We start from the raw sequence: 23376 nt of genomic DNA, 5'->3' as shown, positions 1-23376 counted from the left end.
GTAACTTTGGAGCAAGCAGATTGAGTAACATTTGGAAGTCATTATTTTTAAGCTGTCATTAACATTGTCATTACATTAATAGCTGTGTTAAAGCTTTTTTAACTCCATCTATTTCAGCTGAAATATTTCTTCCCAGCACATATTATAACATCAGTTGAGAATGCAGGCAGAAGGAACTCACTTGCTTTCATATGTTAATTCAACAACACTACAACAAGTCATTGGTATGCCAGGTTGACATCCTAATACTTTAGCCCGAAGCTACAGAAATTTTTGGAACCTTCAGGTCATTATTGTTTACTATTATTGCAAACACAATACCATAGTAAGAGCAGCAGAATTCTCTGACTGATTTTGGGCTGAGAGAGGGGGAATATTTTCCTTGGACATGTAAAGTTTATTTTCAGATTTAATTTACCAATTTCCCCCCTAGGTTTGCTGTTAATTTGCTGCTGAATTACCTCAGTGATCTGAAAACCTTCAGGGCTGCAAAAACTATAGTTAGGGGATCATGCATAGCTTGTAGTTTACACCCCATCTACCATCACTCCAAAATGTTTATTTTTGCTAACAATTATTATTTAAACCGGTGGCTTTATGTTTTACCTGAGAAACCCTAAAATTGTCTGGAGTAATTCTTCGTTATAGAACTGTTTAATATGATGGAATATTATCTAATTCTTATCATCTCTTTTATGAGGACATACTTAGAAAATACAGGTCAAAGCTGAGAGCTGACTTTCAAACTGAGAGCTTCCAAGTTTACATCTGGAAAACAAATTCATCCAACTGCCTTCAACATTCCATGAATGAAACAGGGTGGTAAAACTTTCATTCATACAGTCCCATGGCAGATGCTAATTTTCAAATGTCCTGATAGTTTTCTGATTTTGACTCGCCTTTTATCCCTTGCTATCAAAGAACTGCATCCACAACATCTAGCTGCAGGCAGAAAATGGCTGACTATGACAGGGTCAGAAATACGAATAAGGAGACAAAATTCCTTGTGTGTCCAATCACACTTGGGCAATAAAGAATTCTATTCTATGAAGTATAGAAGAATATACTGTGAAAACTGCAGATAGGCTAATGAGAACTAGAAGCTGAGCAAAAATGGAAAGCAATCAAGGACTCAAAGTAGCTTTCCTTGTCATCCTCCAACCCACCCCCTTCTCTTGAGCAGAATACTGTAGTTGTAGAGAAAAAAAGAATATCCATACAATTCCTGTAGAGACTTATGGAGATGGTCTTGAGGGGAATATTCAGCAGCCATCTCTCAGACCCAGAAAAAAAAAAGACAGAAGCAATCCTTAAAGTATGGGGGAAAAGGTAATATTTGGAAGAGATTCAGGCTGGCTCCTCCTGGACTCACTAAGTGGGAGGAGAAGAAAAACACAACCAGATTTGCAAGGTTCTGTTAATATAGCTTATTTCTATAAAGCTGACTTCTAATTTTCTTGTGGAATCTGTTTCCTGATCTAGACAACCCGAAAAGGCTAGAATTTTCTCCAGTGTGATTTATTTCTTAATATAATTTTTTTTTAAAAAAAATCCAAGATCAATTCTATGCCAGGCACATTTAGGAAATGTGTCACAAAAGAGAATCAGGTACAGGCATTAAAAAAACCATCAAATTTTTATATGCCAAAATACAACATCAGACTGTACTTACTACTGCTTTTGAAAAATAATAGCAATTGTAAAAGCACAGAGCAATCAGCTACTTTGTAGTCCAAAGCATCTTTTTGATTTGCCAGTTCTTTCCACACAATGTTGCTGAATTTTTCACAAGGTGTTCTGGTGCCCCAGATAACTGCTAGAAGAACTACGTCTTGCTGCCAGAAAATATTGGGTGAGCCAGATTGCTGATATTTGAGAGATTATAGCTGATCTGCTTTTTCTATCCTACTTCTTTAGTAAATAAAATTTACTAAATGTATATTAGGCTATTTTCACAAATTATACCTGCAGCAATATCTGGGTCTTTCTACTGGTTGGATCAGGTCATTGCTAAAGTTACTCAAAATCACAATCCAGATGAAATAGCTTACTGAAGCCTTAGTGAACCTATTGGACAATGCATGGGATTTCACTATGACTGGAAGGCACCCAGGTGAAAAAGCTGATTTATGAAAAGTGGTCTGGTCTGGAAATCTTTCATGAGTTAACAGGGAGGTCCCCAACCTTTTGGGCATCAGGAACCAGTTACGTGGAGAGAGGTTTTTCCACGGACTGGAAGGTGCATAGTTTTGTGTGCTGCCTGCATCTTGCAGATGGGGCTTTGCTTCTTTGTGCAAACCGGTGGCTGGCATGCCGTGGCCCAGTACTGGTCCACGGATCGGGGTTTGGGGACCGCTGGGTTAACAGACTGAACAGCATTTAAACTTAATTTGAAGAGTAACATTTCCTACCCTCATACCCCACAGAGGACAAGGGTAATAACTGAAATTTGACAACAATACCTGTTGCCCCCAATCTGGTTTGACTGGGAATAAATAGTAACTGTATTCCAAGACATCCAGAAACACCCAGGCTGGGGAAAGGTACACTTGGCAGTTTTATTGAGTCCACCAACTCCCCCAAAGTGTTTGTCCATCCTTCTTGCCCAACCTTCTATCGTGCTGCAGAAGATGAAATGAAAAAAAGGAGCAGAAACTTACCAGCCTCTCTTATCCCAAAGAAGCACCATGCTGGATAGGAAAGCAAAGGAGTGAGAGGAGGAGGAGGAGGAGGAAGAGGAGGAGGCAAGTGTAGAGGAGGGAAAGGACATGAAGAGGTGAAAGTATTCACCATCCCAAGGCAACACATAAACACACACCGTTTCAGCAAGCAAAAATTATGGGGAAGTTAGCAGAAGAGCATGCACTGAAGAGCAGGATTAGCAGATGCCAAGGGGTAACTGTTCCAAGAGATCCCCACCCTTATGAAGGCTGGTGTTTGGGAAAAGGGAAACTGGAAAATTTTTTGGATGCCTTGATTAATCTTCTGCTCCTTTGGCTTATATACAGGAGCTGTTATGAATTTCCAGTCCAAATTTAAGTATAGCTTACATACTGATTTGTTGTTATAAGAAGACAATCTTTTTCTTTTTTTAAAGAAAAGAAGAAGCAGACCTCAAATGGAAAACTCTGCCCTCTCTTACTGTACCTTCTTGGATTTCACCAAGGGATTATGGCCCAATAGCTTTTAATGACAGATGTTGTTCTTTCATTTAGGTGATTTGAGTTTCAGATTGTGGTATCCAATTTGCTGCAAGCTTTTCTCATCGCTGAAGTTTAGATGAAAGGCAAGGACAATTGGAAGAGCATCTCTGCCTTACTTTATATCTCACTCCTTTCCTCGTCTGATAAATGAATGCCTATTGGTAAGCAAGTATTTGTACATCTTCTCTCCCCCAAGTAGCTAACAGAACATGTGATACTGCTATAACGATCTTCATTCCATATTCCCCATCTCTGGGGGAATGGAATTAGGAAAGCATGATGACAAGGAAAGTTCCTCCATGCAATATAGAAGGGGAAGAGATCTACATATGTAATTATATTTCTAAGAAGCCACCTAAGCAGGATTTGAGGATATAAGCTCTCCCACTGTTAATTCCCAGCATCCAGTCTTCAGATGTATAAATCTCTAACCTGGAGGTAATACGCAAACATAATAATTAGCAATCATTGTTCACTTTCTTTTCTATTGATTTCTAATTTTCCACAAACTTGGAGGGTGTATTTGTGCTGGATGTTCCGTAATTGGGAGAAGCAATTTTCTGTCCGATTCTCAATTTCTCTCACCTACCCACCACTGAAAGAAAAGTGATGAAGTTTTGCAGCAAATGACTAGAAGTACACATTCGGTTTGTAAAAACAGGTTTCCCATTCTAAATCTGTTGTATTATTGTTACTTTAGCAACAGGTAGAGCATTTACAAAGCTGGGAAACTTCAGTTCTATAAATGTTGCTGAATTACAACTCCCAATATGTTCCCTTCTCCCATTTGCCCTGGGTAGGTCTAGTGAAAATGGTTAAAAAACAAAAGCGCTTAAAGGACCACAGGTTCCCCATCCCATCGAATAAATATGTACAAATCTGTTATGTTCTCAACTTCAGTAAGGAACAGCAGTTGGGGAGATTTGTCTCCCCTGTTGCTTAAAATAATACTAAACACCTTGTATTAATAGCAATAGCAGTTAGACTTCTGTACTACTTCACAGAGCTTTGCATCCCTCTCTAAGTAGTTTACAGAGTCAGCCTATTGCCCCCAACAATCTGGGTTCTCATTTTACTGACCTTGGAAAGATGGAAGGCTGAGTCAACCCTGAGCCAGTCAGGATCCAACTCCTGGTGCTGAGCTGAATTAGCCTGCAATACTGCATTCTAGCCACTGCACCACCACAGCTCATAATACCAATTTAATCTTCAACAATTTGCCAAATAAGCTAGGAAATATACATTTGAGAAATGTTATGAAAGATACAGCAAGCCACTCCAAAATTACCTATCAAGATTCCTCTGGAAAAGGCTAGTTACTAAAAACTGAAGGAGATGTGCCCAAATAATGCAATTTAGCAAAAGGGATTTTGTTGGCAATTTCAAGTAAGAAAACATCTTCATCTTATGAGAGGCCTTCATAGTGTTGTCTTTCAAGGAAAAATGAAAAATACAACATATAGTAACTAAAAGATTAGAATTGCAAATATGCAGGAAACCATTGTTCAAGCTTCAAAGCGTGCATTAAAATTGTTTTATAAATAAATACATAATACAGGTCCTATTGGAATTAATTGGATGTACATTTGTAGGCCTGGAACTGACTCAACTTGAATTTAACCCATTTGGAGTGCATTAAATGTCTGCCATTTAATGAAAAACTGCAGCTCCTACCTATAATCTAAACATTATTTATAGACTTGACTGAATAGGCTGAAGCTGGTGCCTCAGTAGGGAGCTATGAATAATCCTTGGAGCCTCTTTGACTGACTGCTCTCCCTCCCTGTTGTTTTTCTCCCTCTTCATGTTGCCCAATTCCTGAAGGAGTACAAGCAAGCTTGGAGAGGAGCAAAAAGAAAGAGCAATATCCTCACTTTTTCTGGAAGACCTGCAACTCAAGCAAAGAGCTTTCTCTGTAAGTGGGTAGGGGCAGCATGTTGACGAAGCAGGACAATTTATTCTGATGCCTATACAACACACTAAGGACTATTATTCTCTGGTGTCTGCAAAGCCCTTATAAATAGGCTTATAAATACCGGAGGGAACATGGCAGACACTGTATTTTGTCAGGCAAAATATCAAAAACCTACAGTACCATCCATGGTGCTCAACAGATGCTAATTTAAACAAAAGAGATTGAAGCATGTGCTTTGATTGATTATGCCACCGATATGTCACAGTAGCTAAGAGCAGGACCTTTACATTGAAAAACAAAACTTTTCTACTGATATCAATGTACTGACTCTCAAGCAAGCCACTCTCTCAGCCTTAGTCTCCTCCATAGAAACTGTGACCTACGACCGATTTGGACAGACAGTTCCTCCAGGCCCAAAAGTAGGGAACTGCCACCCAGTACTCACTGAATTAGCCAAGTTGCCCAAAGTTCAGGTTTCAAATTGGAGGGACAGGTTGGTCCCCTTAGCTAAAGACTGTGGGTGAGGTAATAGATGGGAAAGGCCAGCAGCATATGTTCCACTAGGCAAAAGTGCACCTCTTTGTTTTTCCATTGAACTGTGGTGCTCCTGATAAATGAAGTGGGGCACAGAGGAGAGGGAGACTTAATTTATTAGTTATGAATAGGGAGAAGGGGAGGAGGTGCAGGGGGAGGGGGAAACACGGTCAGCTTTAGTTTCCAGTCACATTAGCAGAGGTTATAGGTGGAACCACTACTTCTAAGAAGTATCGTCTCCTTACCAAAAAGATTTGCAAGAAATGTTTGTGGCCGAGGACCTAAGGTACTTGCTACAGGGAGGTGAGGTCAGAGGTCAGCTCAATCCTGCAATATAATAAACGCAGCAAACCTGGGTCACATCAAAATGGCAGCAATGCCAGGCAATGCCCAACAGGAAAGAAAGAAAGAAAGAAAGAAAGAAAGAAAGAAAGAAAGAAAGAAAGAAAGAAAGAAAGAAAGAAGAAAAAGAAAAAAGAAAGAAAGAAAAGAAAGAAAAAAAGAAAAAAAGAAAAAAGAAAGAAAGAAAGAAAGAGAAAGAAAGAAAGAAAGAAAGGGTGCACACGTAGGCACATGGCATGAAGAACCAAAGGCTCGAAGGGCGGATGGCATGGCTTTCCTCAGCTGATTCAGTGTAGCTCCTTACCTGAGGGCAGCCCTGCCCAAAGAAACCACAACAAAGGAGGAGGGTTTGGAAAAGCCTGAAATGGAAAACTGCTGGTGCCACCACCAGCTCTCCGAGGGAGGGGGGAAACAAAACAAAACAAAACAAAACAAAAAAGCTGGGAGAAACAAACACAGACAGACAGACAAGGTCACAATGACAAGAAACAGAGAAACCGTTAGAAGAAATGCAACAGTCTGCCAGATGCCCATTAGGACAAGAGGTGGTGGGGGGGGGGAGAGAGGGAGAAAGGAATTTGCAAACAGCTCTGCACAGGCCAAGGCAGCAAGCATTAAGTAGGGAAGGTGAATTTGGAAAGTGGATAAAGGACACAGGAAACCCTGGTCGACGGTGTAGCTGCAATCAAGGTGTAGGTGGAAAAGGTTGTTACAAACCCTTTCTTTCCTTAGGAAAGTGCTGTCCTAGGAAGTTACTCAGCTTTGTGTCAAGTAAAAGAGGAGTTTGGGTTATCTTTAAACACTTGTGTAACAAAGGTCAGGGAACCCTGCTTAGTTATCGTTGCATTTGTATTAATTTTATTTTACAAAGCCGCCCCAAGTGCAACCTATTCTGAGGGACTCAGGATTCCTGAGAATGTGCCCGATAAATTAACATTTACACTTGATTTCTCCAGTGTGTAATTCTTCAGATGTGCGGGATACAAACCCTTAACATTTCCAACCAAGGTGGCAGATGGAATACATTTGGAGGGCACCACCATCAGAGAAGGGCCGATTTGCACAATTGTCAAAGCAGGCCTGCGTAGCACAGTGTCTGGAACTGATGCAGCATTTGTAGCTGTGCATTTAGTCCCAGAGGGCTCAAAGTGCGTTTACTGGTTTGTTGTATAATGAGATGAAATATTTAATTCAAATAATAGTCATATTTGATCAGCTGCCTGTGGTACACAACTGGTTAAGTATTGGCACACCGGAGCATGCTGGGCATGACTGACTGCTATAGAGCCACAGCATTAGTTTATAGCTATAGCCTCTAAAGGCCCATTGATGCCACTTTTCTCATAGTGCCCAATAGAACCAAATAAATAATCTAATGCCCAGGAAGACAGTTTCTAGTCATGACTAGTCAAACTAGAGTCATCAATAGGCAGAGGAAATTGAGAAAATAAATATGAATCACACCGTTCACAAAGCAAAAATGAACACAGCAATGGGATAATTATTTCTAGACTCTCTTTTGCCTGCCAGCGATGCCTCAGTTAAAAACTAGCTAATAATTCTGGAAATGATACTGTATTGGTATCAGTAATAATGATAGGAGTCCAGCATATTGGACTCTGAGAACCGTTGAATATTTGATAATGGAGGAATGCTCCAGGAGCCTTGATTTGTTGGACGGTGCAGCCTATAATTACAGTTTTTACAAAAAGTACAATTAAAGGAATGCAACTCATTTGGGATTCATACATGAATGCAAATATGCCCTGTGCCCTGAATGTTGTGAGTGCAATGGAAGAATGGGAGGTAAATAATACTGCAGATGGCTCACAGTTTTGATGGTGATATACAATAGCCTTATTTAAAATGTATACCAAAATGAACATTGATTGTTCAGAGATGAACCTCAGCAAATAATTAAAGTTTGTGCATTTGTATCTTTGCTGTACTGTTAAAATTACTGTAAAACTCTCTCCTAAGGAAACATTGCACTAACAAATGTCTGAAGGCATTTCAACAGAACAGGGAATGAGTTTCTCTTTGATCAAAGAGACCATTTGTAAGACATTCAGTGGAGCTGAAAAGATGACTCCCGGTCTCTTCCTGACCTACAATTCAACTGATAAATGCACTACACCCATACTTTAGGAAAGACTGTTTTTTTTCCATTTGTCTTAGTAGTACACCCTTCTCCAAATTAGGACTAATAAAAGGATTATCTCTATACTTAAACTGAATATATACACTTTTAGAGAAAAAGTTTTCCCCTGCCCAGTCATGTTCAACTCTAGGGGAGCAGTGCCCATCTCTGTTTCCTAGCCAAAGGAGATAGTGTTGTCGGAAGGCACTTCTGTATGGCCATCATGGCTATATGCCAAGGAATGCTGCTACCTTTCCATCAAAGTGATACCTATATATCTACTTGCATTTTCATGCTTTTGAACTGATAGGTTGGTAGGAGCTGGGGCAAAAATGGGAGCTCACTCCATCATGTGGTACTTGGATCTCAAACTGCCAACTTTCCGGTTACCAAGCCCAACATCTTAACTGCTAGGGCACTATGCCTCCTATACAATACACACATTTAAAACCTGCTAAAGTCACTCACAGATTCCCTTGTTTTCTCTACATGGTTACGGTACATAATTGCTTAGCCCTGCCAAAAAAATCCACAGTATAAATGACTAACCACCAGTTTATATTTTTGGGGTGAAGAATTAATTTTGTTTGTTCGTGTACATCTTAGATCAAGAACTGGGTAATAGGAGGCACATATGCACTGACAACTTGACGTTCCTAGTTAAACAGGAGGAACATTGGTATAGGCTACTTCTCACGCTGCAGCACTGAAGTGTTAACAAAAACTGCCTTGCCTGAAATTCTACACAGCTGTTCAGCAGAAAGAAAAACTCATCCGTTGGATTTGATCCTTCCTAGTAGAAGTATGCACAACTCATGCCCCAGATTTACAAGTAATCCACCCCCAAATGATAGTAAGACTCCAATTCCTCCCTAGTTTTGACAAATACGGTAATTTTTAATTTAGTATATAAAACCAAATACACAGTAATAATCATACTATGGCTTTGTTTAATTAATGGTATTTAATTTCAATTAACTTTCAATTAAACCAAATTCAGTTTTGTGTTTCATGCACCCAATTTTTTACCATGGCCCTTTCCCCATCCAAATCATGTTACTCAAGAAACGTGCAGCTTTCTGAGCAAAAGAAAGGATCCACAAAGGAGCCAAATTATTTGTACTGAAAGCAACCAAATAATACTGAATTTAGCGGCTCATCTAAATCTAAACCAAATGGTTTGATAAAAACTTATTTCCTTAAATGTTCCACAGAACTTTTATTTTGTGATGGTCACATTAGATTTGATTACCTATTTTTTTATTATTTTAATTCCATTTATATCCCGCCCTTCTCCAAAGACTCAGGGCAGCTTACAAGCTTAGCAGTAGCCTTCATTCTATGTATATGCCTGCTTATTAGGGCTTTCCCCCCCCCAAGCGGCATTATTACAAAGTCAGCTTAATTGCCCCCAACAATCTGGGTCCTCATTTTACCTACCTCGGAAGGATGGAAGGCTGAGTCAACCTTGAGCCTGGTGGGATGCAAACCTGCACTAATTGCAGGCAGCTGGTGTTACTTAAGGAGGCATTAGCCCACTGCTCCACCAAGGCTCTTGGCTATTATAATTATGAGTTTATATGTTATTTCAACTTTTTTCCCCTTATCAGAACATTCTATTCCAAAACATACAATTTTTATAGATTTAGTAGAATTTTCAGCTGAACTCGGATAGATGAAAGAACAATAGTTTTACTTTTGTATATCCTAATAGTTTAGAAGTTTTATTACTGAAGAGCTAAATAATGCAACAATGGAATTGTTGTAAAGAACGTATTTTTAAAGTAAGGGTTGGGCTTTATGGGGTTGATTAAATTTGCAAGAACATGAACCTCATCTGGTCAGATCATTAATGGATCAGACTTTGGGTCTCTATTTAGAAACACATTTTTTTTAGCTCATAGTAAACATAATGGAGCAAAATCTGTAAGCAAATTTTAGCAAAAAGCTAAGTAACAATATAAGCCAGAATTGTAAGACCTTTACAAAAAGGAATACAGTGTTAATCTATTTTTTAAACCAGAAAAGCAATGTTCTAAGCACATTCTATCAGTATATACTTATTCCTAACTGCATCTGTGCTGCAATTCTTCTACCATACGATTCCTAAACAATTTCTGAGATAGCAAGTAATTTATGGAACTTATTGCTGAATAACCAAATGTCTGCAAGTCAGGAAACCATTACAGTTTTCTTAATGGTAAACTGAAATATTTGACCCGGGTGCTTTTTGGCATTTATGGTGAGTAAAAACAATTTTTGTAAATGTTAGAATTGGAAGAAATTGTCATTTTTTTATGAGGGACATGAAGACTTGTACTGTCATCACTTTAATGTGCTTGGTAATCATAATAAGGACCAAGGCATAGAACTACAAGATTTATGGTGAGTTTTGTTTAAACTGAGCTTACTTAGTGGTTTTGGCACCAGATCATCCACTGTAAATCTTGCTACTTTGACAAATGCTCTGTGAAATAAGTAGCAGCCAACAGATCCATTTCCAAGGGAGTGGGCAAGATTCTCCATGACTGAGACATCACCCAAGAATTAATCTTTGATTATTAAGAAGACTGTACTGGTTCAACTGGGAAAGCTAAAAAAACCTAAGACCAATTATACTTGATATGACACTGCAACTTAGAGGAAACAAGAGGGGTCAGAATCTTGAGTGATTCTGTTGAATTTAAAGAAAATCCAACTTACCTTTGTTCCTCTTCAAGTTCGTCTTTGGTCATCATTGTTTTATACTGGTTTCCTCTCAGTTTGCCAGGGCTATATTTAAAGGAGAACTTTTCATCTGCTACAAGAGAATGAAAGAAAGAAGAGAAAGGCTATTTGCTGTGGTAAAGTCCAATGAAATAGACCTTTAAAAATTTAAAAAGCTAACATTGGCCATGAAAAATTAATTGTTGGAAAGGAAAGGGGTGAGAAGACATGGAAGGGCTGATCAAGTGTGAACAAGAACTCCACTCCTACGTTTTGTTGTATAAAGCACCCAAAGGCAAGATGAGAAACAATGGATGGAAATTACTCAAGAAGAGAAGCAATCTAGAACTAAGGAGAAATTTTCTAAAGGTGAGAGCAATCAACCAATGGAACAACTTGCCTTTAGAGGTTGTGGGTGCTCCATCACTGGAGGCTTTTAAAGAGAGACTGGAAAATCATTGATCTGAAATGGCATAGGGTCTCCTGTTCAAGCAGGAGGCTGGACTAGAACAGGGGTAGGCAACCTCGGCTCTTTTATGACTCATGGACTTCAACTTCCAGAATTCCTGAGTCAGCTATGCTATGCTGACTCAGGAATTCTGGGACTTGAAGTCCATGAGTCATAAAAGAGCCGAGGTTGCCTACCCCTGGACTAGAATATCTCCAAAGTCCCTTCCAACTCTATTATTCTATGTTCTGTGTTCTAATTAATCAAGTTCAGTCATCTGCAAGGCTCTGTACCATTTCAGCCCAGATTCTCAGAATAAGCTTAAGGTTTATTACAGACCATTTACAAAGTTTCTGATTCTCCTAGCATGATTTTGTACAGTTTGATTTATTTTAGGCACCACGTGAAAGTCCTTTAATATGCCTTTTTATAGTAGAGTTTTAGGCTGTAAATAATACAGTGTAATTCCCATTGATTCATATAGGCCTCAGTACTGAATTGACTTGGATTTTTATCATCTGTAAATGGCTTCCACAATTATTTTAATATCACTGTTCTACATCGTTTGAATTTCTAAATGGTAGCTTTGTTTAAGGATGCTGCAGAAATAGCAACAATAAATTTGTGGTGTCTTAAAAAACAGGAGTGTGTAAAACATTCAGACTTTGAGCTGCTTCATTGTACAAAACAGGCTGTTCCACTCAGATGGGAAGGGTTCCAATCTTAAAATAACTTTTAAAATAATGGTTAGTCAGAACACATCTAGTGAAACGATAACAATTTGATTCAAGCTTAGAATAGAACTGAAACATAATGTACACCTCTCCTTAAAAACAAACTTTACTGCAGATTTATTAGAGTATTATAGCCCATACAAATGGGCAAGTACATACAAATATCTTATTGTGTGAACAAAACAATTGTTTGTTAATTTGAGTTTAGGACATAGCACAGGACAACCAATAATTTCTTAGCCTCTTTTTTATGGCCTTTAGAACTGAAGGATCACTGAACGAAGATGGTTGAGGTGATTTACGGTAGTCATAGAAAAAATGAACGACGGCAAATATACATGTCCCAGGATAATGTTCAACCTAATCGATCCAGATTGGATCTTACAAAATGAACGAGTACTGAACTGTAAAACAAAAAAATGGAAAAAAAAAGGTTTGAAGAGGTTTGAGAAAATCAAGTTGGATAGAATTAATTATATTAATTATATAATATAATTATATAATTATATATATATATATATATATATATATATATATATATATATATATATATATATATATATATATATAAAATATATATTCTAAGATCTAAATTGTATATTCTGGCAGAATGAACTCTGAATATGGCATCCTTATCCGCTATTTGAATAAGCCACTATTGAGTTCTTACAATGTGCTAAGCCAGAATATATAAAATATGATGGCTAGATTTTATACAATGTGGTAAAGGCAAAACAGAACAAAGGAGATTATGGTTTGTTATGAGTTGTGAAGTAGGCATATCATAACTAGGTTGCAAAAATCTAGATGACCACTAAATGGATGCAGATACTATTGCTCTGGTGTCATAGTATGGTTATCTAAACCTCTGCAGCGCATACATAGTACAATTACTAGGAATGGAGGCATTTTGACTTTGAATTATAGGAGCTGCAGTCTAATACATCTTGAAAGCACCAGTTGAGGAAGGCTGATGCAAATGAAATAGATACTAAAATGTCAGATGGAATTCAACTGTATCTGATTTTGGCTGGGGAAGAATCATGTCTCTAGGACTCGGATGAATGATGGCAATAGCTGTATCAAAGTGCTGATCGTTTTCCATCTATCACCCCAGCAACTAATTTTAACACAAAATTAAAATACAGTCCACTTGTAGAGCAATCAGTCAACATGGAAACAATTTAAATTACTCCAGACCCTTTTAAATGTATTGAATAGGTTATAGGCCTCTTGCAAAGCCTGTTTCTAATTTAACTCCATGATTCTCTTTCTCTTTTAATATAATATGAAAAAGCTCCCATCTATGAACATCACAATCCCACTTCTACCATTTTGTGCAAAGTTGAAATTATCCTTCAAGGACATACAGGTTGCTAAGTTTCGTTGATGTGCTCTTCAGAGTTGGTGAAGAAAAGGCAAGGGAAATATGCATTCAGGTCTTGCCTGCATCTAAATTTCAGAACCTCATTACAAAGTCTGGACTTGGTGTATGTGTAATGGGAGTGAAATGACCTACTTTAAACAAAGCAATCTGGAAAGAGACATTTTTAAAGACATACCTACCCTCCATTCATTAAAAGCCTGCAAGAAGATGCATCACTCTTTCAAAGATCATTTCCTTGCAGCCATTTTTTCAACAAAGAGCTTCAGTTGAAAGACTTTTTACTCATTGTACATTATGCTATTAACGCCTAGTTACTCAGAGGTAAGCCCAATTAAATCAGCAGCACTGATACAGACTGTTCTATAGCTTAAATACAATTAAGCATGTAGCTATAGCTGTGATTTTCTAAAAAAAAAACCTTTTGTGGATTTCTTCTGTTGAAGCTGGACTCCAGCTCATGTTCAGAATCAACCAAGATAAAAATATTCCATTTTAAAAATAAAAACTAACAAATTAAAACAAGAACAATCAGGCCACATACTTTAAAGACAAAAATAATAGACAGATTCATTTAAAACAGATGCTTACTATTGTGGCTCCTGCAGAAATAGACATAAAATGGATTAAGGAAACACTACATTTGCTATCTCACCATGTGACAGCTAAAGACCTCACTTTCCTTGTCTTACCTTTGAATGTGTCTGAATTGTGTAACTTCTCACTTGAGGAATACATCAGCTGATACAACTATAAGGGTAGAGTCCAAAGATTTGATAGGATGTCCAGAAAACAAAGCCCCTGAACACATGTTCCCTCCACTACTTCACACCATCAGCATCACTTCATTTATCCTTTGGATAAATTATCTGATGCTGAGCTCTGGTAATCAAAATTAGATGTTCTTTGTTTCATTGCATCTCAAGTAATCAGTTCCAAATGTAGTCTTTGGAATCACATCTTGCTAAACACTATGTAGAAGTGGTAACAGAAGAGAATATTTGCAGCTTAGGGTTGAACTTGGGAATCCTTGGTGTTCTTTGAGCTTGATTGTTTGCTTGCAGACATTTCCTTACGCAGCTAGGTAACTTCATCGGCAGTGGTGAATGTGGCGTTTGTTCCCCATTTACGTACAGTAGCTTGCCTAGCCTGTGTAAGTGGGGGTGTGGTTTTCACCTTGATAGTTCCTTGATTAGGATATTGTTTAATTGTTTGTCCTTGCTTACAGTATCTGGGTGTTGGCTGCTAAAGAGGACGTGTTCTGGTCTTTTTTGTTTTCTTCTTAGCTTTTTTAATTGATTCTTTTGAATGCTGTGTGAATGTGGTTTATCTCTTATATTTCTACTGATGGCTGATTTGTTTGAATGCCAAGCTTCCAAAAATTCCCTAACAGTACTGGACTTAGCTTGTCAGTAAGATGTCAGTTTCCCAATTGAAAGCATGGTTGAATTTGGCCAGTGTTGTGAGATCAAAGTGTTTTTATCATGTCTTCTGAATTTTAGTTGATTTCATGGGTGCCTTCTGCTAGTCTCCTGCTTATCTGTCCTACTTAGAGGCTATTACAGTCTTTACACTGTATGTTATAGATCACTCTTGTTTTCTTTCTTCTTGAAACTAATGGATCTTCTGGTTTACTTAAGACAGACATGTCAAACTCGCGATGTCACGTGACGTCGTGCAACGTATCGGGACATTTTGCAATTGCTGGCAATGGGGTGGGCATGGCTTCTGCATGACACATCCGGCCCATGGGCTGGCAGTTTGACACCCCTGACTAAAGATGTTTTAGAGGCCTTTAGTTGATTTGAGTGCTATGGTAATGTCATGGGTTTGTAACAGTCTGCTGGTTATTTCTGAGATGTTTTTGATTCATGTCAGTGTTAACTTTTTCATAGCTTGCATTGATTGTACTGTGGTGGGTTGAGTAGTCAGGCATTTTTGAAAGTTGCAGGGATATCAATTTTGTTGGAAGATTTTGTATAGGTGGCCTGTTACCTTTTTCTGGTGTTTCTTGAAAGGGATTAACATCAGACAAACAATCAAGTAGAAAACAATACGCTGATAAAGGAACTGGCCAAGAGAAAACCATACCCTAGCAACACTGGCAAGGCAAGCTACTGTATATAAATAGGGATCAAAGCCTGTACTCACTTGCATTGATGTTGTTACCTAGTCAGGTAATGACATATCTGCAAGCAAATAATCAGGCTCAAAGAATACCAAGGACTCCACAGAAGTGGAAATTTTGGGAAATTGCAATTCTCACATCTGCAGGCCAGGGATCTCTAGACCAATCAAGCCTCTTCAGTTCTGAAATCTTCCAGGAATCTGCTGAACTACTGAGTTCTGGCTCCTTTTTTTTCTAAATTAAAGGTTGAGAAGGTAAGTGTGTTTCAGTAAGTGTGGTTTTTTTGGGGAAAGGAATGTGGCTCAGTAGTAGAGCGAATATTTTGCACGCATGGCTGAATATCCTGTTATATCTGCCAAGTTATTAGAAAGGCTGGATCTCATAGCAGACAATAGAAATGCCTTTACTGAAAACCCAGGAATTAGCCCATGGAAACAATTCTGGGCCACAAGATAAGCAATTGATTTCTTCCAAATGCCATATGGATTCTTATATCTTATTTAGAAAAATGGTCTTGCACTTTTTCTTGCTACATATGTATACTTTCCTGGCTTGGAAATGAGAAATATTACTTTGCTCCTGGGTATCAGAATGAGAATTAAGATATATGAAGATGGTCAGTGAGCAAAATGGCCATTTTTTCTTCCCTGTAGGATGGTCTTGCTATAGGAACTGAAGCGTAGACTGTGTTCCTCCTCTGTAAAACAGAGAATAGATATGATGGGATGTGGATGAAGGACCGTTTAGAAGCGTTAGAACTGTAATCTGCCTGAGCCATTATGTTTACAGCCTTAAAATACTGCAGGAAAGTGGGACAAAGGAGCATAGTTCCTATCTGTTATTCTTCCACCTCTTTCTGTGGGAATCCCCCCACATTTACAATACAATAATTTATCAATCTTTTCAGCTAGGACTTAGAAATCTGTTTCAAATGATTGGCTTGCACTGAGGACTTTTGGTTCATAGCATAAAGCTTACAGGTCAGGTCCAACAGAATAAGAGAATTGCCCCACTCATCTGGTGATGGCTGCCACGGTAGAATGTAGTGCACTGGGTATCACACACAACTGGCCCTGAATCCTTAAATTAGGTTATTGCTTCAAATATGATGTGTATACAACATAGAAGTGGGTTTGACTTCCCATCTGGCAGGCTTCTGGGTACAGCATACTGATGAGGAACTCTCTCGTCCTTTTGTTAAATATCCCTGGTCATAAGTGCATGATATATGATTCCTTTACTGATGAACATGGCTGTATGCATCACCTCTGGGTCTCCTTACGAAACTGTATCTGCCCAATCTTCTAACTGAGAGATCGTAGGACAAACTGGCGCACCTTTGTGACTACGTTTTATAAATTGACTCCTGTTTCCAGGACAGTGTCCTGCCATTTTTGTTGTGTGCCTCTATCTTTCTCTTCCTCTTTTCATTTATGGTTCCTTATTCCTTGCCCTTTGCTGTCTTATTCGAAAGTTGTAACGTTTGGCATTCTATGGGTGTACTTATGTATCCTTTCCTCTTTCTTTCGGGGGGAATTTAAAATTAGGGATCTGTGAACATTTTGTTTTCCTTTCCATCTATAGTTGGCAACCAGAAGTCTAATGCTTAAGGTACAGAGGCTTCATACAGTAATGTTAATATGGAGTCAAAATGAAGGCTCCTATGCTATGCATACAATATCGTTGTGATTGGGGACTATTTGAAAGATAACATTTCTTCCCCTCTCCAATGGGCTAAACTGAGACTGTTATTTTTATAACTGGCGGTAAGACATCCCCAAATCTTTCTCACATATCTGGGGTGACGCCGAGACATCTGCTCCAACCATGGAGATTTTGCTTCACTCTTCATCAGCTAAATGAAATATTTATACTGTGCCTGATTTCTTGTCATTCTTCATTAATTCTTTCTACTAATTTCTATAGTAATTTTAGAATTATATGCACACTTTTATGTTTCCTCTTTCTCATAAAATAGTGGCAGCCTAGGTAAAACTAGAGGATCCTTCTCATATCCTTTTCGGTCAACCGATTCTGTTCATCAGAAAGCGGAACTAGTTGAAAGCTACACACTGTCTCCCTCTGAAATTGGCAGTCCATCCTTCTTACATGAATCCACTGACCTCTTCTAAGCTGATTTTGTTTCAGTCAGCTTGCTGCTTCAACAGTGCTTGCGCTGCCGGTTGTTCTTGAAAGAAATTCATTGGGCTAGGAACTGACCCTTGTCAGGAGGTTGTAGGTAAAAATCTTGGGTGTTTCCCATAAAATGCTTGGAAAGAATTCATAACAATTGAGGAATGCACAGAACTGCTATATGTATTCCTGAGGTCCAGCTTTGTAAATATGCGAGCCTTCTGCAACTTATCTGGTATATGCACTATTAGAGGAAGTGGATAATGATCCTGGACTGTGATCTTGTTGAGGTCCTTGTAATCATGGACTGTGCACATGGGATCTTCCCCTTCTGGGTTTTGAGCCCCAGCTGCTTGTGAATCTGGCTGCTTCTTAGGAATGAAAAACGTAGGTGTAGAAGATCATGATTTCATTGGCCTAATAAACCCCTTCTTCAGATTAATATCCATATACAGTTACAACATCGCTAACTCCTTGGTTGACATTGGATGCTGCCTCTTGGCTGGGAACTTTGCCTTTGGATTCAAATCAATAATACAATTACAGTCTATGCAATGGAAGAGCTGAGGCTTCCTCTTCTCCAAATACACCTGCAAAATCAGCATAGTTGGCTGGCAACTGTACACTCCCTGCTTGGAGTCTAATAAGGTGGGAATCCTTATTGTTTGCGCTCTATGATGCTGGCTAACTGGAGAGGGAAAGGAGAGGGTTCCCTTCTCTCAATCCACTGAAGGGTTATGAAGCCTTAGCCACATTGATCTCAATATAACTGAAATTGTGGGTTTGTGTGATGTGAAGAGGTAAAAGCTCTTTGTGCTCCCCAACAGTTACCAACAAGCGAACTGTGGACTGCTTGATGGGACCCTCCTATGATGATTGTCCAACTATAGTCTCAACTTCCATGAATCTTGGCAAGTCTACTATAGGCAGCTACAATCTCCTTAAAGGTTCTAGATATATAAAGTTTGTGGTTGCTCCTTAATCAGTTAAGAGCCTCCAGCAGTTCCTCAAGCTGTGATGCTAAGGATAATGTGATGAGGGGGTAATGAAAATACATGTTGATTACCTTATATTTGAGCCCTTCTTAGTTGTTGGATGACCCCTTCTGCAAGCTCCTGTGAGGGAGACTGCTGGAACAAGCAAGCATTTCTTGGCATCTTGACCAGAGGCCCTATTTCCTCCCTATAGATCTCTGGCTGAGCAACCTCTGACCTGGATCTCCACATTAAAATAAGGACCTTGATCCCGTTACCTCTGCCTCTTCTTGGAGAAAACTGCCTCTAACTGCACTGACTCTCCCACTCATGGGTCTCTGTGTGAATTGTTAGGGAAGGCCTGCCTTTGCCCTCTTGCTGTCTACCAGGCATTCTAAGCTTCGCTGTCTCTTTGCCCGCTGGGAACAGCCCCTCCTTCCTGTGACTCCATTCCACTACAGAATAGCATTAAAACCATGTTTGAAAGGAGCCAAACCATCAAATGATCTCAGCTACTATCCTGGCTCCCTCTTAATACAATCCCCTCCAAGCATGGGGGGCAAACAGAACAAATTATCAGTTGGCCAAATTTACTATTTTAGTCCCCAGCCAAAACTTGCCTTCTCTCCCATCTCAGCCACATTCTAGGAATTTGAGAGCAATTGATGGATGTTTTTCTACCACCTGTAACCATCAATTGAAGGAAAAGTGAAGCTATTACTTTCCTTCATTTGTTCCACATTAAAAGTATAAGGGAGGGGTCTTCAAACTTGGCCCTTTTATGACTTGTGGACTTCAACTCCCAGAATTCATCAGCCAGTGTGCCTGGCTGAGGAATTCTGGGAGTTGAAGTCCACAAGTCATAAAAGGGCCAAGTTTGAAGACCCCTGGTGTAAGGAGAACAACACTAACTGGTCTTATCATTGAGGCAGGGTTGGAATCAGCATCAAGACTTTGTAGTTCATGCAAGGATGACTTAATCTTCCACCAGATTAAGGACTGGAGGAAGCACTTTAACACTTCCTTTGAGAAAAAGTCTATACTAGTATTGCATTCTTCTTAAAATTGAGAATGTATCTGCTCTTAAGTTCATGCTACATAATTCAAGTCCAAATATGAAGGCTGTTTTTCTAGGTTTTTTTCCATCATGTATTCTCTAAATGAATGGGTGGATTAAGGAATGACAAAAAATGGCTTTTTTTCTTCATTAATAACATTAAATATCAGGGCTTATCTTGGGTGTCTCCCATACATGCTTAGAAAGGGCATTCATAACAATTAAGGAATGCACAGAATTGTTATATGAATTCATGAGATCCAGTTTTGTAAACATGCGAGTCTTCTGCAATGTATCTTCCAGTAGATTCAATATTAGAGGAAGTGGATAATGATCCTGGACCATGATCTTGTTAAGGTCCTTCTAATTGTGGACTGTGCTTATTTGTGTTAACTGTCACCTCCCATGTCTGACAACATTCTAGATATTACAAAAACCAAAACTTACCATCTTCAGGTTCCTTTACCACTAGTTTCTCATTTTCTGATTCTTGATCTTCCTCCTGAAACAGAAACATTAAACTATTGCTTAGCTATTAGCAAGAAAACCTCCCTTCAAACCAACCCAATAGAACATCACCCAAAATTATGGAAATTTTTAAATTGGAACTCAAGAAAGGATCCCACAATAACTCTTGCTTAAAGAAACTCTGAATTTGCCTACATTTCCCCCCCAGATGTTCTTAGGGACAAGAGGAGTGGGCAGCTGCAATGTCTATTTATGCTTCTTTCAAATTTATGCTTCTTTTGAACATATTTTTTCAAAAGAAGAGGACTCTAAGGGTAAACATTTAGTTCTGCCATATTTTCACACCTTTTTTGGCTGACATGTACGTTCTTTTTCTTTCTCAAATTGTCCTGCTTCACATCTGCTGTTATTATATAATAATATAATATATATTATATACCGTAATATATTGTTTTTATTACTTTTATTGTTCATCTGTAGACCTTCCTTCCTCTGTACACCGCCCCGAGTCCCTCGGGAGAAGGGCGGTTTATAAAAACTAATAAATAAATAAATAAATAAATAAATAAATAAATAAATATGCATCCACCTTTGCTCTTCAATTCTTAGTCCCACCTTTTCTACTCTGGGTTGTTTGGACCAGGCTTTTCCACTTAAATGTATATACATTCCCCCTCCCCATATATACATATACTGTACTCACATACTTCAGGAATTTAGGATTACTTCTATTTTTTCTCCTCAACAAAAACAATCATTTGCAGGGGTGGGGGGAGACCAAGGTAGCATTGTGAACATTCAGGTGCTCGTGAGCATAAACTATGTAGAAGAACTTTCCTGTCTGTCTATATACTGACAAAGCACTTCCCTGTCTGTCTATACTGACATACTACTAGTGCATAAGGCAGTGCATTAGAACCAGGTTGGGGTCCAAAATTCATGATATGGACACTTTGTTAAAGAAAGCTGGTCACAATTTGGTCAGTTTGGGCAACAAAAGAGCCCAGACAGACCCTGGGTTATTTTTGGAATTCCATGGAAGAATGGTAAACAAACGATAATAATCTGATTAAGCTTCTCCAATCTGTCCCCTTCCAGCTGTTTGGGTCCAAACCTCCCAGAGCTGGAGCCAGCCAGCAAACTGGGCAATCAATAATACTTAATGCCCACTAAAACTACTCCATTGGTTGGCTCTAAACAATCTTCACTAGTTGTTCATTTATGCAACCTAAAAAAATATGCTTTAAAATTCTATGGGCATGATTAATAACTTCAAAAAGAATGAAAGCAGGGAAAAAATCAGCTTTTGAACAGCCTGGAAACTGAGGCACTTTGCAATTTTGTATTTATGCAGCAATTCACAATTATATTGTTTTGTTTTTTAAAAAAAATTCCCTTTCTTGTTTTTGGTTATTCTGGTTATTTCACATTACACAGATAGTTATTTCACATTACGCAAGATAGTTATGAAGGGCCATAATTAGGGTTAGGCCAAATGAAGAGTACATGCTGAAGATGGAAATTGGTTTAATAACTGAAGGGAAAGATTCTTCTCTTGACATTTTGGAATGGAGCAATGGCTCCCTCGTGGTATCAAATCATCTTCCATCATCCTGTGAATAGCTGGGACTCTATTATGAAGCATCTCTTCCCTCTCAGTGATGGTGAACCTATGGCACACACATCAAAGATGACATGCCGCAATGTTTTGGGTGTCACACAAAATTTACTAGCACGAAAACAACTCTTCTTGAAAGCCTGCCCTTTTTTGAGGGATTTTTGGAGGCTGGGGGGGCTGTGTGAGAATGGAGTATGTTCTCACATGGCATCCAAACCCACTGGAACTCGTACAAGAAGGCTGCACAAAGAGTACTGGAGCACTCAAAAATCATGCAAGGACAGAGTTTGAGGGTGAAGGTTCGTTCTCCCAGCTTGTGGGTTGGTCTTCGAATGTTTCATTACCAGGCTAGGTAACAACTTCAGCGGCATTTAGGGGATGCAAGTGTCAGTGCTCTTCTGTTTATAAGGGCTTCAGGTGTGGGTGTATCAAGTGAGGGTCTTGTGATGGGTCAGGTGTGAGTCATCAGAGAGAGGCTTGTGATGGGTCTTGTGATGGGGAGGTTACTTCAGGTTAGGACCATTGGAAGGTGAACTGCTGAGGAGGGCGAGGGGTCTTGCATGGGTCGGGGCTGTCTCTGGCTGGCTGTGCAGTTGATTTGGATTCTGAGGGGTTCGAAGGCTGGTTGTAGGTCAATGTGTTGAGGGAATTGTTTGTTGAGTGACAGGCTTCGATGAACTCACGAGTGTGGTGGATAGTAGCGTGGCCGATGATTTTAGTGTTGCTTCAATCAAACTTTGTTTGGTGTCGGTGTGGTTAGAGATTAAGGATTTGGGATCTTAGTGTTTGACTGCTAGCCAGTGTTCATGGATCCTGGTTTTAATTGATGTAATGTCAGTTAAAAGCAAATTCGCTTTCACGGGGTGCTTGGAGCCTACAGAGGCCTCAGAAGAGCATTCTCCAAAGTCCTTGTGAAATCCAGAGGAACCTTGGGTAGGCCTCAGTGGCCTGTCAACTGAAAGAGGACACCGCCTGAAGATAAGTGGCACATGGTAGGTCCTGTGGGATCACACACATTGATTGGACTGTACTTTTTAAAATAAATATGTAAATAAACGTTCCTCTTTTGTTTGGCAGTATGTGTGTGTGAGACACACCAGCAGTGTCAAGTTAGGCATTTTCTGAATTGTTGGCACATCCAGTCAAAAGCTTCACCCATCACTGTCTTAGGTTTTTCCAAACCTGAAGAGGTTTCTTCTTTCCCGTTTGAAATCTTTGGCTATTAGAGCAAGCAAATAAAGGCACAAAAGTCCCTCAATGATTGGGTGGTTTGAAGAAAAAAATAAGGGAGATAGGAAAATAATCTGAGCCCTCCAAATGTTGAACTGAAAGAAAAAGCAGAAATGATCTGTTTCCCTTTCCTCATTTGATAGATTCTAGATATGCCCCAGAACTATAGGGAGATGGGGCCCTGACACAACACCAACTCTCGGAATAAGAAGTGCATTTTTGAGAAGTACATTTTGAAGCTGTCTCTTCATCCATAGTGATCCCTAAAAAAATGAGAGCTACATAATGAGAACTATATAAGCATGAGATGGAAACTAGATATCACAGGATTCTTTAGGAAATGCTTCAACCATTTTAATTCA

At 39.1% G+C, this 23376-nt stretch overlaps 1 protein-coding gene across 4 annotated transcripts in view; it reads right to left on the bottom strand.

The window, feature by feature from the left end:
* Nucleotides 1-23376, bottom strand: part of MXRA7 (matrix remodeling associated 7) — a gene marked incomplete at its 3' end in the record, with an annotated part of 52851 nt that overhangs the window by 3355 nt on the left and 26120 nt on the right. For 2 of the 4 annotated variants that reach the window (XM_083354989.1, XM_083354990.1), the window contains exons 2-3: nt 20146-20200; nt 10838-10934 (exon numbers count right to left, since the gene is read on the bottom strand). In XM_083354989.1, the coding sequence (XP_083211115.1) occupies nt 10838-10934; nt 20146-20200 (152 nt within the window). Of the gene's footprint in view, nt 1-10833; nt 10935-20145; nt 20201-23376 lie in introns of those variants that run through there. The other 2 variants (XM_083354991.1, XM_083354992.1) reach the window with 2 other exon arrangements.

Source organism: Vipera ursinii (genome assembly GCF_947247035.1).
Source record: "Vipera ursinii genome assembly, chromosome: 2".
Taxonomy (NCBI): domain Eukaryota; kingdom Metazoa; phylum Chordata; class Lepidosauria; order Squamata; family Viperidae; genus Vipera; species Vipera ursinii.
Note: the sequence above shows the minus strand (reverse complement) of the source record. Positions and strands in the feature narration are given on the sequence as shown.